This window comes from Talaromyces proteolyticus (assembly GCF_021365285.1).
Source record: "Talaromyces proteolyticus strain PMI_201 chromosome Unknown BGW36scaffold_3, whole genome shotgun sequence".
Classification (NCBI taxonomy): Eukaryota; Fungi; Ascomycota; class Eurotiomycetes; order Eurotiales; family Trichocomaceae; genus Talaromyces; species Talaromyces proteolyticus.
The window spans coordinates 2600539-2615431 of NW_025764279.1; the positions used below are offsets into that span (position 1 = coordinate 2600539).

The window sequence follows — 14893 nt, forward strand, 5'->3', positions numbered from 1 at the left end:
GCCAATCACAGCGCTTAGATGGGCAAGGCTGTGCGTCACATAGTTATCTACTCCATAGTGATGATGCCCTCATACGTGAACCGCCAACTCATCCTTAGACTTAGATTTCATTGACGCTCCTCCCGTATCCTTACTAAGAGGTGCCCAGCGCAAGGCGCTTTCTCTGTCTCCGCTATTATATACTCAGGGCTCAGTGTTAGGCCCGACAACTACTGCAGACAAACCCAACGTGACTCGAGACCGGCCTATTTATCGTGAATCTTGTCGCTTCTGACGAAAGCAAACAGCGGCAGCCGACAACATCATCTCTTGTGGGCATCAAATATCGGTCTAAAGCTTCACGAAATCGCTATTCTGAGTTACAACTTCTTTGGGCTGATTTGGATATCTCGCTTGCTGCCTGTTTGTCTACATCTTGCCGACACCTTTCGCAGCCTAGCCCCCCACTCTCGTCCAAATAATCAACAGGAACGTCCATAATCATCTCCGCCTCCTTATAATAGCTACCTCTTCCCACGGAACCTTTCTTTCCACTTGCTTCACAGATATCCTAATACGTCACAACAACTCGAGTGCTAACCAGTTGACTGCCGCCATGGCTTCGAATCGAAACCGACGTATTGCGAAGGAAATCGCCGATATCCTTAATGATACTCACTCCCAAGTGACCGCAGAACCTGTAGGTTCAGAGGATGACTTGACGCATCTCCGAGGGTCTTTTCGTGGCCCACCCGGAACACCTTACGAAGACGGCACCTTCTTTGTTGACATCAGAATACCGACTGAGTATCCTTTTCGACCGCCTGTCATGAAATTCGAGACCAAGGTTTGGCATCCGAACGTCAGCAGCCAAACTGTAAGTCTCAAAACTGGAACGCTCGGTGATCTAGGCTAAATTACTAAATGTTGACATAGGGCGCGATTTGCCTTGACACTCTTTCTTCTGCTTGGTCTCCCGTTCTCACGATAAAGTCTGCTCTCCTCTCGCTACAGTCCCTTCTCAGCACACCGGAACCCAAGGACCCTCAAGATGCGGAGGTTGCCAATATGCTTTTACGGAAGCCCAAAGAATTCGAACGTATGGCAAGGGAATGGGCAATAAAATATGCTGGCGCCCCCAAGAAACAAGTCGCGGAGGGTAGTGGAGGTGCGACTGATGCATCCATCAGAGAGCAAGAACGAAAGGCTAGGGAAGATGAGGAGCGCGACGCTCTTGCTGCGTATAGTCATCCCACCCCAGTTGTTGCTGGTAAAGTGCATTACTAACTATTCCTTTTAATAGATACGATGGATATAACAAAGATCTTGTCGACCGGTTCTGCGGTATGGGATTCGATGTTGATCGAGTCGTGGCCGCTTTCAAATATGTTGGCATTGACCGCAACGAAGGCGAGGATTATGAGCTTGAAGGAGAATATGTAGGCGATATTACTGCGCACCTTCTAGGTGAGCCATGATTTACGCATTTATGGGACCATTGCATTAGCATCTCTGTGGTAATTGGTGGTTGAATGAGCGTATGGAGCCCGGCGAATTCAGAGTTTTTTGATTCTCCTCTGTTTATACTATTGTTTTTGGATATTGTGCAGGGCTACCTTTGGACAGTTATTGGGACTTGCATGATGGATCCTACCTTTTGTTTCACAATTTTTGGAAGTTTGAAATACATGATGCGACGTTCTGTCTCTCCTCTGTTTCATGCGTTCGAAGTAGAAATGCACCACTCATGATGATTTGATGACTTGACATAAACACCTGTCTAATTGAATATACACCGTATTCCTTTCTGCTTCTGTTCAAACAATAGCAATCAGAATTTCTGGTTGTATGATAGATGGGACATCAAAAAAATAACTAACCATTTGCACTCACGTGATTTGATAGCCTTAGGCATATACGATACGTCAACAGCCGATAATTCTACTCGCGATGTCAACTTCATTTTTCTCGTCTCTTGCTTCGATGACGCTTCCATAAGTATAAAATTTTACACATACTCCACGCATCGCTTTTAGAATGCAGCTACTTTATGCGTATTGCCTATGAGGGGACGCTCGAAGTAAAGCCATCCGCCACACCCCAGCTGGGTCCCGCCGAATTGGCTCTCAGCTACATACCTACTCCATCATGATCGAAGATGAGATCTACAGATCCTCGACTCAGTTTCGGATATGGTCTTTTACTCCCGATGGTTTGAGCTCGTTGCGATCTGATACTAATGCTGTTGCGTGCGAACGTCTCCGGGCCGCCCAACAGCGAGCACGCGAGGTTCCTAGGTCCGACACCCCTTCAACAACCGGGAACTTGACCCCCAATCCAAGTGATGGTGAGGCAAAATGGGAGGCGGCTCTAGAAAGGGATGTGGACTGTGTCACACCGGAGGAGGAGTTAACTTTTGTGCGATACTTTTGTGAGCAGGCTTTAGAACTTGGGGACAAATACAAACCAGCTCTACCGACAATGGTGAGGGTAAGTAGCGAAAGATCATATCAATCTCGTTTTAGTTACAGTAAAATAGCAGTCAGGCTAACATTTGAGAAATATATAGGCCACAGCGATACAGTTTCTTCGACGATTTTACCTTAGGAATTCTATTATGACCTATCATCCCAAAATGATGATGCCCTGTGCCCTGTTTCTCGCTACGAAAACGGACAACTACTTTATATCTTTGCGATCTTTTGTAAAGGAAGTGCCGGGACTCGAAAAGCCCGAAGACGTTATTGCTCCGGAGTACACATTGACCCAAGGCCTCCGGTTCACCTTCGACGTGCGCCATCCATTCCGCGGCCTTGAAGGCGGAATCATGGAGCTCCAAGCCATCGCGTTGGGTGATGGACAGCCAGCCCCTCATGGCATAGGCCAAACACCAGAAAGCATGAAACAAGCTCTACATTCTCTCCCATCTTCGGAGAAAATATCTACATCAACACGAATAGCAAACGCGCACGGCAAAGCACGAGAAATTCTGAAGACAGCCGCGCAAATGACCGATGTTTACTTTCTGTACACACCATCACAGATATGGCTTGCTGCGCTTATGATCGCTGATAAACCGCTCGCCCAATTTTACATCGACACTAAACTAGGGCCTCAAGTAGAAGCGTCAGACCCGTTAGCTAGCATACGTGCAAAACTACAGAATACTTTGTCAAACTGTTCAAAAATGCTCGAGTCCTACGTTCCGTCTGCCTCGAGTGCCGATATGATGAAACGATTAAAGGCAATCGCCAAAAAGGTATATCAATGCGAACAGATCGAAAAGTTAGACCCCGCTGCTCCCGGCAGTGGGCAGAAACGCTCGTCTGGGACCGTTCCCGGTGCGGAGGGCACATCGGAGAGTGACATGGAGAGGGTGGCTAAGAAACGTCGATTGGAGCGTGAGAAGCAAGAACGAGAAGGTAAAGATATCTTTGGTGGTGAATTGGTAACCCAGCGAAATAAAACTACCCAGGAAGGGTCGTAGTTAAAGCACAATATCCGGGACTGAAACTGAAATCCTATACATGGAAGTTGGGGTCACGTGGACATGCAGATACGCAAAAAGGGTGTGATATGGGCCAACGAATTTGGCCGTAATGTTGTATTATTATGCTCATTAGGAATGAATCCAAATCTACTTTGACGATCCACGGGACTTAGATTGATGCCTCAACTAACGTCTTGTAATTTAGGCTGAAGCTTACGTCCAATCCCAACGTCATTATCATGTGATTGGAAGCTTCCAAGTACGGCTTGTGATTGGCTGGCAGTTCTGACACAGTGCAAACACTGCAAAATTCAACACTACGACGAACATCTTCACAACTTTAAGCCAAACTTATTGAACTCGCAGTGGAAGCTAGCCAAAATGGATGGATTTGACGAGGAGGCTTTCAAAAAGTTTTTCCCGAGCGGGTTTGGCAAACAGGAAAAGCAAGCTAGTGTCACCGCGCAAATCGACCGATCGAAGCGAACGAATATCGAGTCGCAAACCGAAGACAATCGTGAGCATGACGGCATAGAAAAAGAGCAGAAGGAGATAGAAACTGGGCTTAATGAAGCTGGTGATTCGGACAAAGACTCGGAGGAGGATGACGATGACGATGACGATGATGACGACGAGGACGAATTCCCCGTGTCGCATGAGCTTGTACTCAAGACACATGAACGCGCTGTAACGACCCTGGCCCTTGATTCATCTGGCGGTCGACTTGTTTCTGGCTCCACAGATTGCACAATCAAATTCCATGACTTTGCCTCCATGACACCGTCTACACTTCGCGCCTTCAAGTCCGTCGACCCGAGCGCAAAGAAGCAGTCAGCAGCACAAGAAACTCACCCTGTTCATTATGTCGCTTTCAATCCCATATCTCCTAGTCAGATGCTGGTCATCCCTGCCACACCTCAACCGAAAATTTTCGATCGGGATGGAAATGTGCTCACCGAATTTGTCAAGGGAGACATGTATCTACGAGATATGCACAATACCAAAGGCCATGTTTCGGAAGTCACGTCGGGAGCTTGGAGCCCTACAGACTACAACTTGTGTGCCACTGCTGGAACAGATAGCACTGTTAGGATATGGGATGTGAATGTTGGTCGAAACCAGAAGGATGTCATTGTTCATAAGTCCAAGGCTGCGGGCTCGGCCGGGAGAACCAAAGTAACAGCTGTGGCCTGGGCGTCTCCAAAACAAGGCGGACCTAATGTACTTGTTGCTACAGGCCTTGATGGAAGTCTTGTCATGTGGAATGGAAGTGGGCCATATACTAGGCCGGCTGCGGAGGTTCGGGATGCTCATACGAGAACCACTTGGACCAGCGGCGTCGATATCAGTGCCGATGGGCGGTTGGTTGTGACTAGAGGAGGTGACGATACTATCAAGCTATGGGACACACGGAAATTTAAGTTGCCTATTACAACTGTTACGCACCAGTCTACAGCAAACCATTATCCCACATCAAACATTAAATTCTCACCGACTGGGACCAACATAATTACTGGTTCCGAGACTGGCCATCTCCATATCTTGAACCCTGCGACGTTGAAACCAGAACTTGTAACCCCTGTCACGCCAGGATCTGCTTTGATTACGGTGCAATGGCATGAAAAATTGAATCAAATTCTGACAGGGTCTGCCAATAGCGAAATACACATGCTTTACAACCCAACGATATCTACAAAGGGGGCGGCTCTTGTGATGTCCAAAGCCCCCAAGCGACGACATGTCGATGATGACCCCAACTTCACAACAGATATATCACAGGGATTCTCTGGCGACTCAGTGGTCATTGGATCAAATGGCATGCCTCAGTCTGCGGCAGCAAGCTGGTCTGCCCGCCACCCTACCGTCGGATTGACCGTATCCGGGCGTTCAAGGGACCCTCGGCGCCCCCATCTTCCAACGCAAACACCATTCGCGAAGTCGCAACCCGACGAAAAGCACATTCGTGAAAGCATTCCACTTAGCTCCATGCGTGACGAAGATCCTCGGGCAGCGTTGCTGAAATATGCCGACAAGGCACAGAAGGATCCTATCTTTACGAAGGCGTGGGCAAAGACACAGCCAAAGACTATATATGCGGATATCAGCGACGAAGAGGAAGAACGTCCCGATAAGAAAAAGGCGAAGCGGTGATATTTTTTCCACTAAGAACAAGGAAACTGTTCGCTATATTGTTATTTATTGTCTGTACTGTACATAATTTCTTCAAGTTAAGGCGCTGGTGAGAAGGGTGTCCTCCAGGCTATCAGGGAAACATGGGATCGGGTGAATGCTAGAAATTTGATAATCTATCACGTACAGCACTGGAGGCCAGGTCGCAGTCTCTTTATTTATATTCGACCTTTGCATCAAGAAATCGCAAAGCATATACGAGTTGCAGGAGTAATAGGAATGAAGAGAGAAGATTAATCGGTTGTTCGGCCCCGCACAGTTCGTGCCGATCCGCTCTGGTGCCGCTCGCCGCGCCGCCGTCTGGGCTTGAGCACCTCCTCAGCTCTTCGACTGAGTCGACTTTCTTACACCCGCAGCCGATCAGCCTCCATAATGGTCTCCCACCGCCGCATCCTTACCCAATGAGTCCCTAGTCTCTACTGGCCTGCTGCACGCTGACGCCCTCACCGTAAAGCCCGCTCGCTCATTAACGCCCGCGTCAAGTCGGGGCGCTGTGTCAACGGTATCGCCTGTGCTCAGTATCTGCCCTGGTCTCGTGAGTTTCGCTGATGCCTTGCCAAAGGCTGTTGCCTGTCAACGTAGAACTATGTGTCGTTTTGGCTGACTCGATTCATCTGTTTAGAATCCGTCCTCCGACAAATTCGGAGCCTTCGCGGAAAGGAGCTCCCGGGCTACGACGCGCAAGAACTGGCGCCACAGGTTGAGACAAATCGACATAATGATGCTTGTTAAATCATGATGCAAGAAGTGAAAACGCAACCACAATAATAGTTTTTGTCTTAATAGGCTTCCGAGGTGGCGCTAAGTGCTCGCAGCCTCGCTTAAGACCCTCTCTCTCTTGTACCAGACTCTGAGAAATAGACCATGGATGGCATTCTGTCGACCGGGGTATCGACAGTCCAACTGCCCCCGGCGACAGGATTTCCAGCAGCATCTTCACTCCCCAATACGTATAGCCTGCTGTCCTTATTGATCGGATCGCAAGAAGACTCTGATGGAGATGGAGGACATCAGGCCCAAAGATGGTCATCATTTATCGGAATAATCGTGGCGATATGTGGGAATATTCTCATATCATTTGCGCTGAACATCCAACGATATGCGCACGTACGTATCGAACGAGAAGCTGAAGGGGAACGAGTTCGCATGCGTTCTCGGAGGCATGTATCGACAAGCACTTACGGCTCCACCGATGTTCCATACAGAGATGACCCTGGCGATAATAGTAACGAAACTTTTGGGGCTACACAAAATGGGAGAGAGCGTTCAGACGACCAGGATCGATCTTATCAAGATTATGATACGGAAAATGAAGACCCTGATATGCAGCAATCTATTCTCTCCGATCAAACAGTCAGGCCAGGTGACAAGGACCTGGCAGAAACATACCGAGCCAACTATCTCCACTCACCGTATTGGTGGGCAGGCATCGTCTTAATGACACTTGGAGAAATGGGTAATTTTCTCGCTTATGGGTTTGCACCAGCTTCAATTGTGTCGCCCTTAGGAGTCGTCGCATTGATATCAAACTGCGTGATTGCCCCCTTCATGTTGAAGGAAAAATTCCGGCAGCAAGACCTGTGGGGGGTTCTTATTGCTATTACTGGCGCCGTCGTCGTGGTATTAAGCGCAGAGACCTCTGAAACGAAAATAGGACCACATGAAATCTGGGTCATGATAACCAAATGGGAATTTGAACTATACCTAGGGCTAACTGCTGCCTTGATCATTACCCTCATGTGTCTGAGTGGGAAATATGGGAATCGTACTATCTTGATCGACTTGGGCTTAGTCGGCCTTTTCGGTAAGCTTTAATCATCTCAATTCTTGATCTTGAGGCGCTAATGATCTGCAGGTGGATATACCGCACTCTCGACTAAAGGCGTGGCTTCGTTACTGTCCTTTACGCTTTGGCACGTCATTACTTTCCCGATTTCCTATTTACTTGCTGCGGTTCTCATTTGTAGTGCATTGATGCAAATACGCTATATCAATCGTGCTTTGCAACGATTCGACTCAACACAGGTTATCCCAACCCAATTTGTTCTATTTACCCTTGCTGTCATTATTGGAAGCGCCGTTTTGTATCGCGATTTTGAGTCCACTACAAAGTCTCGTGCTATGAAATTTGTGGGCGGGTGCGCTCTAACTTTTCTTGGGGTTTATTTCATCACCAGCGGCCGAAGCCGCAACGAAGATGAATACTCAGAAGGAGAAGAAGAGGATGAAGAGGCGGAAGTTGGTTTCGTGAATGGCCAACGATATCGGGATACAGAGGACGAGCCTCGAGCACTCGACCAACATATGCGAAAACCAGGCGATACTGCCCTTGAAAACCGACATCAATCCCGATCCACGCGCGCTTCCTTCCAAAGCGCAAGTTCAGAGGGTGACGATCTGAACACACCAAAGGGCCTCCTCTCACCAGCCGGCTCAGATAACGAGGAATCAATATCCGAGGATTCTCTCTCTCAAGACCTTGCTTCATCACCACCTCAACCTCAATCTCTCATTGACAATCCTTGGGACTCACCCGAAGGCACCCTTAAGACCACGATATCAGATCCACTTGTACATAAAAGCATACCAACTACACCTCCAGGGAGCCAAACACGCGTGGCGCAATTCTCCCCCATTTTATTTCGCTTCCCTGTCGCCCCTTCTCCTGAGGATGCAGGACAAAATTCCGATACCCACAGCCATCCAGCACGTTCCCCTCAGCCTTCGGCTGACATAAGGACGCCTGAAAATCGACGCCGCAGTACTCCTCGCACTCCACAGTCTAGCGTCAGAAACTCGGTCCAGCTACGACTAACCCCTGCTCCCCTTATTGCTCCTTTGTCTTCCACTCTATCTGCTGTAGTTGCAGACTCTCTCAGACGTGGTGAAGGCAGTCCAGGTCGACACCAGCGCAGCAAATCTGTTAGAGTTAGGAGACTGGGTTCTGCCCCTCTGATTGTTGGGGAAACAAATGGTGATAGCGGTGAAAATGGGTATGATACTGAGTACTCAGTTGATGGTCGTCATGTCCATTCTAGTGCTGTCACGGTAACCCCTGGTTCGTCTCGAGTTAATTCAAACCGAGAAGTACCTAGGGTAAACACAACGGCTGCTGATGCTATTCAGATCAATACAAAGGCTGACGCTGACACGTCGACCAAACGATTGCGCAGTTTCAGCGATTCACTAAGCGGCGGCCTGGCATGGCTTGGAGGAACTCTTCGCCGCCCCAGGAAATCGGAAGGCGTGGTTCCAACGCAATCAGGGGGGAACGAGTCTTCGGAGGGAGACGATTCTTGATAATACAGTACTATATTGAGGTTTGCATATATATGTGTTCGCCGTGTGTTCCATGGGGAGGTTTCTTTGTATTAACCCGTATTTAGCTCATAGAGCCTTCGATTGATTGTCGATAAGTTTTAATCACCATCCATAGTTTTAGTGAGGTCAGCGGGTCAACTACCGTTTCATTTTGTCTTATGGTCAATTGATGCCATGTCTCATGTCCTTTTTCCAGATAGTGCACATACATTCTTCACTTCACATTAACGAAGTAGTATGCTAAGAAGGAAACTCATTCACATCTCCATTTACCCAGATGTCGTTTTATCATTGAATCTCTGAGGCCTCTAGAGATTCGAGACTGCGATCTACAAACTTGATATTTTTTTCCATCATGTAATATTAGCTAGCAAGTTCTACATCACCAAGTTCATTGAAATTGTTTTGAATTGAATTTAGCAAATTAACACAAATATTTACTGTGAAGATGATTACGATAAGCCACACTGATATTCAACACTCGACCCATCTACGCGGAAGCTCGGAGATGCTGGTGTTTTCTCTGACTAGCCTTGTAATTAGACCACGCAGTCTAGTCGAAGCGCTGGTTAAATGCCCCCACTGGAAATGAAAGAAATCATCACCCATATTTTTGACTCTTTTGACTGTTCCGTCCGACCCCCGCGCCGTTTCAGGAAAGTGATGTGTTGATGAATGCATGAATAGCTTCATTATCATATTCAATATGAAACACCGAACATTTCAAGGGCGCTATTTAAAGCGAGCATGCACCCTCAGTCGATAACAATTTGATCTTGTATATTCAATCAATTCCAAACACCTGAAATCATTGGTATTCAGTCGATTCTTCACAATGAAGTCTCTAGCACCAATCACTCTCGGTCTAGCTAGTATTGCAGCAGCAGCACCATCCAAGACTCTGGAAAAACGCGCAAGCCTATGCGGACAATGGGACTCAACAGTGACTGGGAGTTACACAATATATCAAGACCTGTGGGGAGAGGCTTCTGCTACAAGTGGCTCCCAATGCACAACAGTCGAGTCCCTCAGTGGCAACATTTTGGCTTGGAAAACTGAATGGAACTGGGAAGGAGCATCATCTAGTGTGAAGAGCTTTGCGAATGCTGCGTACAGCTTTACTTCGAAGGAAATAAGTGCGATTTCAAGTATTCCTACTACGTGGGATTGGAGGTATGGGTCTCCTATCTTGCTTCTGGGTCTGATCCTTCGTTTGACTATTCCAATTGGCGACAATCATTGTCTGCAACAAGAAAAAACATCATTTATTACCTAACTAACCTTGATTTGTATTAGTTACACCGGATCTAGTATTGTCGCCGACGTGGCATACGATCTTTTTACCAGCTCCAGCGCCAGTGGATCAGCTGAGTACGAGATCATGATCTGGCTCGCAGCTCTTGGAGGCGCAGGCCCAATTTCCTCGAGCGGCTCTCCCATTACTTCTCCTACAATTGGTGGTGTCACTTGGAATCTATATAGCGGTCCCAACGGAGCTACTACAGTTTACAGCTTCGTGGCCACCAGCCAGCAGACCAACTTCTCGGGTGATATCCACAACTTCTTAGAATACCTGGTGGAGAATGAAGGTCTTAGCTCAAGCCAGTACTTGTTGTCGATTCAAGCTGGCACTGAGCCTTTTACTGGATCGGGTGCTACTCTTTCGACCTCGGCCTATACTGTCAGCGTTTCTTGAGCTGCCTGTTGCTATTGCCGATGTTGATCCATGAATTTTAGTATTTACTGGTTTTGAACAAACCACATGTCACTGCTGCATTTTCATAGTGTTTACCCTTCCTACATGCATGTGGTCCTTCGTTCAAAATTCACAGATGTACTTGGGCTAGCTATTTTCTTTTTATAATTTGAAGAAAAAATTTAAAGATTCTTTATGAAAATAATACCATCGTGGATGTTTCTTCATTTATCCGTCTACTAGTTGCTAATGGCCGGTATTACTGTACGATTGGTGGGAAATCCGATGCGCTACATACATACAACTTCCCCGTAATGCCTTGAATCTGCATGCTTATATTCGTACCAGTCACCTTTAACGAGGTAGATTCCTCTGAGAGCGAAAATTAGAGTCGACAGCAATATCTATGGAATTACCGAGAATTTACTGGAAACGTAAGGCAACGATCTCAATTCGAATGATTAGACCCCATTAGTCAGGGCCGGGGATGACACCGCGAAATCTCATACAATACGGGAAGGTGGTTAATGTCGGTAATTGGCTGATAATAATAAATCCGGCTGACATGCGGAAAGTTTCGATAAATTCATCGGAGCGGAATGCGGGGTGCGGGGTGTGTATCAAATTATCTTTAAATGATATCAGGAACGATACTCCGCAAGACTGAAAGCCGATCGAATCTTAATCTTTGGTATCTAGATCGTGACTTTTATGTCTATACATTTAATTACTTAGAAGAAAGGAAAAGAAACAAAAACATTAACAAAACGTTCCAATTTGCTTAATCTTATTCTCATTGTTGAATTCTTCCACGTGCGGATTCGAGAGCACGCTTGCCCCTTTGTATATTTTTACTTTCCGAACCAGGAACAAAACCCTAAAAGCAAGGTTAATCTTAAAACGCCCATAGGGCTTAATTTGCCCCAATTCTGGAGCTTCAGCACATTGCTTTTTCGAGCCCTCAATTTCTTGATTTTATTAATTCTCACCAACTTTTCATCAAAGATCTGCCCAACAATCCTGTATCATCGAAAATTCGCGACAAAACCAGGAAATAAGAGGGAGAATCCGACATCATGGTAACGATGAGTAGGCTAGCTTATACACTATGCCTCCTGTCGCTCCAATCAGTATGGGCAAGCAACACGCCTGCATACAAGAATCCTCACCTGCCAGTTGGTGAACGGGTCGCCGATTTGCTAGGCAGAATGACAATCGAGGAAAAGATGGCGCAATTGATGCAGGGTATGTGTTATCGCGGGAACAGCTTCAAATTACAAGAAACTCTTTTTAATTTCTCTCGCGGGATTTAGGAGACATAACGAACTGGATGAATTCCACTAGTGGTGTATTCAATGAAACAGGTTTGGTGGACAGCATGCAAACGAAAGCGGGGTCGTTCTATGGTATGAGAAACCGACATTATTTGATCAAATCCACACAATGTCAGAACATCATTCAGAAGATTCTTTCCTAATTGCAAGGTCTAGTTGGATATCCCATTTCATGGGAATGGCTTACTACCAATATCCAAAAGGGTCAAGATTATCTGCTCAAGAATACAACCCTTGGCATTCCAGCATTGGTTCAAACCGAAGGTATCCACGGGTTTTTGATTGGAAATGCTACTATATTCAACTCCCCAATTGGTTATGGATCTTCCTGGAATCGGGAGGTAAGACGGCCTTCACACTTGACCAAATTGATGTGTATTGCTCTCGAAGCCGTTGGTTTGATAAAACTAACCAATTATTTGTATGTTAGCTGATTCAAAAGATGGGTCAAATAATCGGCCAGGAAGCCCGCGCCCTTGGAGTTACGCAATTGTTTTCACCTCTTGCCGATCTGACTCGAGAGCTACGTTTTGGACGAGTATGAAAGCCCATCTAGTCTTGCTGGTCGTTGAGGCTGATATCTTCCTCAGGTAGAAGAGACAACTTCCGAAGACCCATTCTTGGCAGGAGAGGTCACATACAATTATATTAAAGGTCTTCAAAGTCAGAATGTCTCTGCAACAGTCAAACATTTTATTGGATTCAGTAACCCGGAGCAAGGATTAAATACGGGGCCAGTCCACGGAGGAGAAAGAGAATTGAGGACAACGTCTGTGTTCTGGAATTCTGTTAAAAAGTTTCCGCTTCGCTAATGAATTTACAGCTGGGCACCTTCTTTCAAGCGGGCCATCATCGATGCAGGTGCGTGGAGTATCATGAGTGCCTACCACAGGTAACATGGTCCATTCGATTGAATACTAACGGCGACTGATGTTTGGCTTTAGTTATGATGGAATTCCAGCTGTAGCGGACTTCCATACTTTGACAGAAATACTCCGAGATGAATGGGGATATGACTACTATGTTATTAGTGACGCAGGCGGAACTGACAGATTGTGCACGGCGTTCAAACTGTGTCAGAGTTCTCCAATCGACTCAGAGGCCATCACCCTAGCTGCTCTTCCAGCAGGCAATGATGTCGAAATGGGTGGCGGGTCATTGTAGGTCTTGTCTTGCTAATTTTCAGAGTTTCTACTAATAAGAAACAGCAACTTTAGATTGATACCAGAACTAGTGCAATCAAAAAAGCTTGATATTAAGACTGTCGACACTGCAGTTTCTAGGCTCTTGAAGGCTAAATTCGAAATGGGTCTTTTTGAAAATCCTCACCCTGGTGCGCCCTCCAATGAATGGAGCAAACTAATACATACTCCCGAGGCACAGGAACTAGCAAGGGACTTGGATCGTGAATCAATCGTTTTGCTTGAAAACCACAACAACACCCTTCCATTGAAGAAGGGGGGAAGTATAGCTGTGATTGGACCAATGGCTCATGGTTTTATGAATGTATGAACACTCTAGACCTGCTTGCAAGATCTTACTGACATTTAAAAGTATGGGGATTATGTAGTATACCAAAGCCAGTACCGTGGTGTTACTCCCTTGGGTGGAATCAAAAATGCAGTTGGGGATTTAGCAACCATAAACTACGCTCAGGGATGTGAGCGCTGGAGCAACGACCAGTCTGGGTTTAATGAAGCTATCGACGCAGCGAAAAAATCAGATGTAGCTGTCGTTGTCGTGGGTACCTGGTCTCGAGACCAGGAACAATTGTGGGAAGGGTTGAACGCGACGTGAGCCGCTTTGAACATGTTGACGAATTACTTCTAACAAAGAACTTTAGAACAGGAGAGCACGTTGACGAGGCAGATCTTCGTCTAGTTGGTGCCCAAGCGCCTCTTGTGAAAGCCATCGCAGATACAGGTGTTCCAACTATCGTTGTGTTCTCATCAGGGAAACCAGTCACAGAACCTTGGATCTCAAACTCAACAGCGGCATTAATCCAGCAGTTCTACCCCTCAGAACAAGGAGGTAATGCCCTCGCTGATGTGCTCTTCGGTGATTATAATCCTTCAGGAAAACTTTCAGTCAGCTTTCCTCAGTCTGTTGGCGCCTTGCCCATCTTCTATGACTATCTGAATTCCGGTCGATCGATTGGGGATTCAGGATTTATCACTGCGAATGATACCATCGTCTTTGGACATCAGTATGTCATCGGCTCGCCGCTTCCATTATATGAATTTGGGTACGGCAAAAGCTACTCGACATTCAACTATGGCGCCGTCAAGTTGGATAAGACGAAGGTGTCGGCTACGGATACAGTAACAGTCAGTGTTGATATTACCAACGAGGACAAAACCCGCAATGCCACAGAAGTGGTTCAGGTGTATGTCGAGGACGAATTCGCATCAGTGGTCGTGCCGAACCGACAATTGAAAGGCTTCGATAAGGTTGTCATTGGGCCTGGTAAAACACAGACTGTGAAGATTTCCCTCGACGTCAGCGACTTGGGTCTTTGGAATGTCAATATGAAGTACGTTGTTGAGCCTGGAGCCTTTAATGTTCTTGTGGGCAGCAGTTCTCTGGACATCAGGACAAATGCGACGTTCTACGTCTCCTGAACAGGTACTTGAAGAGGGGGGAAGCTAGATTTTTAACGTATCTATTAGCCTTGAAAATGGCTAAGTCTGTAAATGTAGAGCTACGTATGTAAGCTCTATAATATTGATGCTTGCTACATAGAGAGCACTCATTTCTGATACCCGTGAAGATAGCCGGAATTAGTATTGAAGCACTTGTTATTTCTCTAAATCGGAATTATGCATGTATTATGCACGTGGTTAACAAGGGATAGCATGAACGCTAAACGTCAAGGCCAAGACA

The 14893-nt window shown here is 46.5% G+C and overlaps 7 protein-coding genes across 7 annotated transcripts; all 7 read left to right on the top strand.

Annotated features, from left to right (window-relative positions):
- The first annotated feature begins 355 nt into the window (after positions 1-355).
- Positions 356-1549, top strand: BGW36DRAFT_117243 (putative ubiquitin conjugating enzyme). The gene is made up of 3 exons (XM_046209265.1): positions 356-856; positions 916-1220; positions 1283-1549. The coding sequence occupies exons 1-3, from the start codon at positions 596-598 to the stop codon at positions 1455-1457; spliced, it is 741 nt and encodes a 246-aa protein (XP_046075832.1). The 5' UTR covers positions 356-595; the 3' UTR covers positions 1458-1549.
- BGW36DRAFT_117240 (uncharacterized protein) lies at positions 1390-1789 on the top strand. The gene has a single exon (XM_046209264.1). It carries the CDS (start codon positions 1512-1514, stop codon positions 1728-1730), a length of 219 nt encoding a protein of 72 aa, XP_046075833.1. The 5' UTR covers positions 1390-1511; the 3' UTR covers positions 1731-1789.
- A 142-nt stretch (positions 1790-1931) lies between these two features.
- On the top strand, positions 1932-3648 carry BGW36DRAFT_459154 (putative cyclin Ccl1). The gene is made up of 2 exons (XM_046222040.1): positions 1932-2469; positions 2549-3648. The coding sequence occupies exons 1-2, from the start codon at positions 2128-2130 to the stop codon at positions 3464-3466; spliced, it is 1260 nt and encodes a 419-aa protein (XP_046075834.1). The 5' UTR covers positions 1932-2127; the 3' UTR covers positions 3467-3648.
- A 167-nt stretch (positions 3649-3815) lies between these two features.
- BGW36DRAFT_372895 (WD repeat protein) lies at positions 3816-5974 on the top strand. The gene has a single exon (XM_046215523.1). The coding sequence runs from the start codon at positions 3851-3853 to the stop codon at positions 5618-5620; it is 1770 nt and encodes a 589-aa protein (XP_046075835.1). The 5' UTR covers positions 3816-3850; the 3' UTR covers positions 5621-5974.
- Positions 5975-6523: 549 nt separating this feature from the next.
- Positions 6524-8959, top strand: BGW36DRAFT_356578 (magnesium transporter NIPA-domain-containing protein; the record flags this gene model as incomplete). The annotated part of the gene is made up of 2 exons (XM_046213789.1): positions 6524-7463; positions 7515-8959. 2 exons carry the CDS (start codon positions 6524-6526, stop codon positions 8957-8959), a joined length of 2385 nt encoding a protein of 794 aa, XP_046075836.1.
- Positions 8960-9815: 856 nt separating this feature from the next.
- BGW36DRAFT_405237 (endoglucanase) lies at positions 9816-10752 on the top strand (the record flags this gene model as incomplete). Its single annotated transcript, XM_046218960.1, has 2 exons — positions 9816-10153; positions 10277-10752. 2 exons carry the CDS (start codon positions 9816-9818, stop codon positions 10674-10676), a joined length of 738 nt encoding a protein of 245 aa, XP_046075837.1. The 3' UTR covers positions 10677-10752.
- A 1000-nt stretch (positions 10753-11752) lies between these two features.
- BGW36DRAFT_356580 (putative beta-glucosidase) lies at positions 11753-14631 on the top strand (the record flags this gene model as incomplete). The annotated part of the gene is made up of 10 exons (XM_046213790.1): positions 11753-11921; positions 11990-12082; positions 12161-12351; positions 12441-12548; positions 12601-12779; positions 12834-12902; positions 12955-13170; positions 13219-13516; positions 13565-13803; positions 13854-14631. The coding sequence occupies 10 exons, from the start codon at positions 11753-11755 to the stop codon at positions 14629-14631; spliced, it is 2340 nt and encodes a 779-aa protein (XP_046075838.1).
- Between the last annotated feature and the right edge of the window lie 262 nt (positions 14632-14893).

Bases quoted from the DNA above. Each gene is read 5' to 3' on its own strand.
- BGW36DRAFT_459154 (XM_046222040.1), top strand. From the start codon at position 2,128: ATGATCGAAGATGAGATCTACAGATCCTCGACTCAGTTTCGGATATGG. The intron at 2,470-2,548 runs GTAAGTAGCGAA...AGAAATATATAG, and splicing joins CTCTACCGACAATGGTGAGG to GCCACAGCGATACAGTTTCT.
- BGW36DRAFT_117243 (XM_046209265.1), top strand. From the start codon at position 596: ATGGCTTCGAATCGAAACCGACGTATTGCGAAGGAAATCGCCGATATC. The intron at 857-915 runs GTAAGTCTCAAA...ATGTTGACATAG, and splicing joins CGAACGTCAGCAGCCAAACT to GGCGCGATTTGCCTTGACAC. The intron at 1,221-1,282 runs GTATAGTCATCC...TCCTTTTAATAG, and splicing joins GAGCGCGACGCTCTTGCTGC to ATACGATGGATATAACAAAG.
- BGW36DRAFT_372895 (XM_046215523.1), top strand. From the start codon at position 3,851: ATGGATGGATTTGACGAGGAGGCTTTCAAAAAGTTTTTCCCGAGCGGG.
- BGW36DRAFT_117240 (XM_046209264.1), top strand. From the start codon at position 1,512: ATGAGCGTATGGAGCCCGGCGAATTCAGAGTTTTTTGATTCTCCTCTG.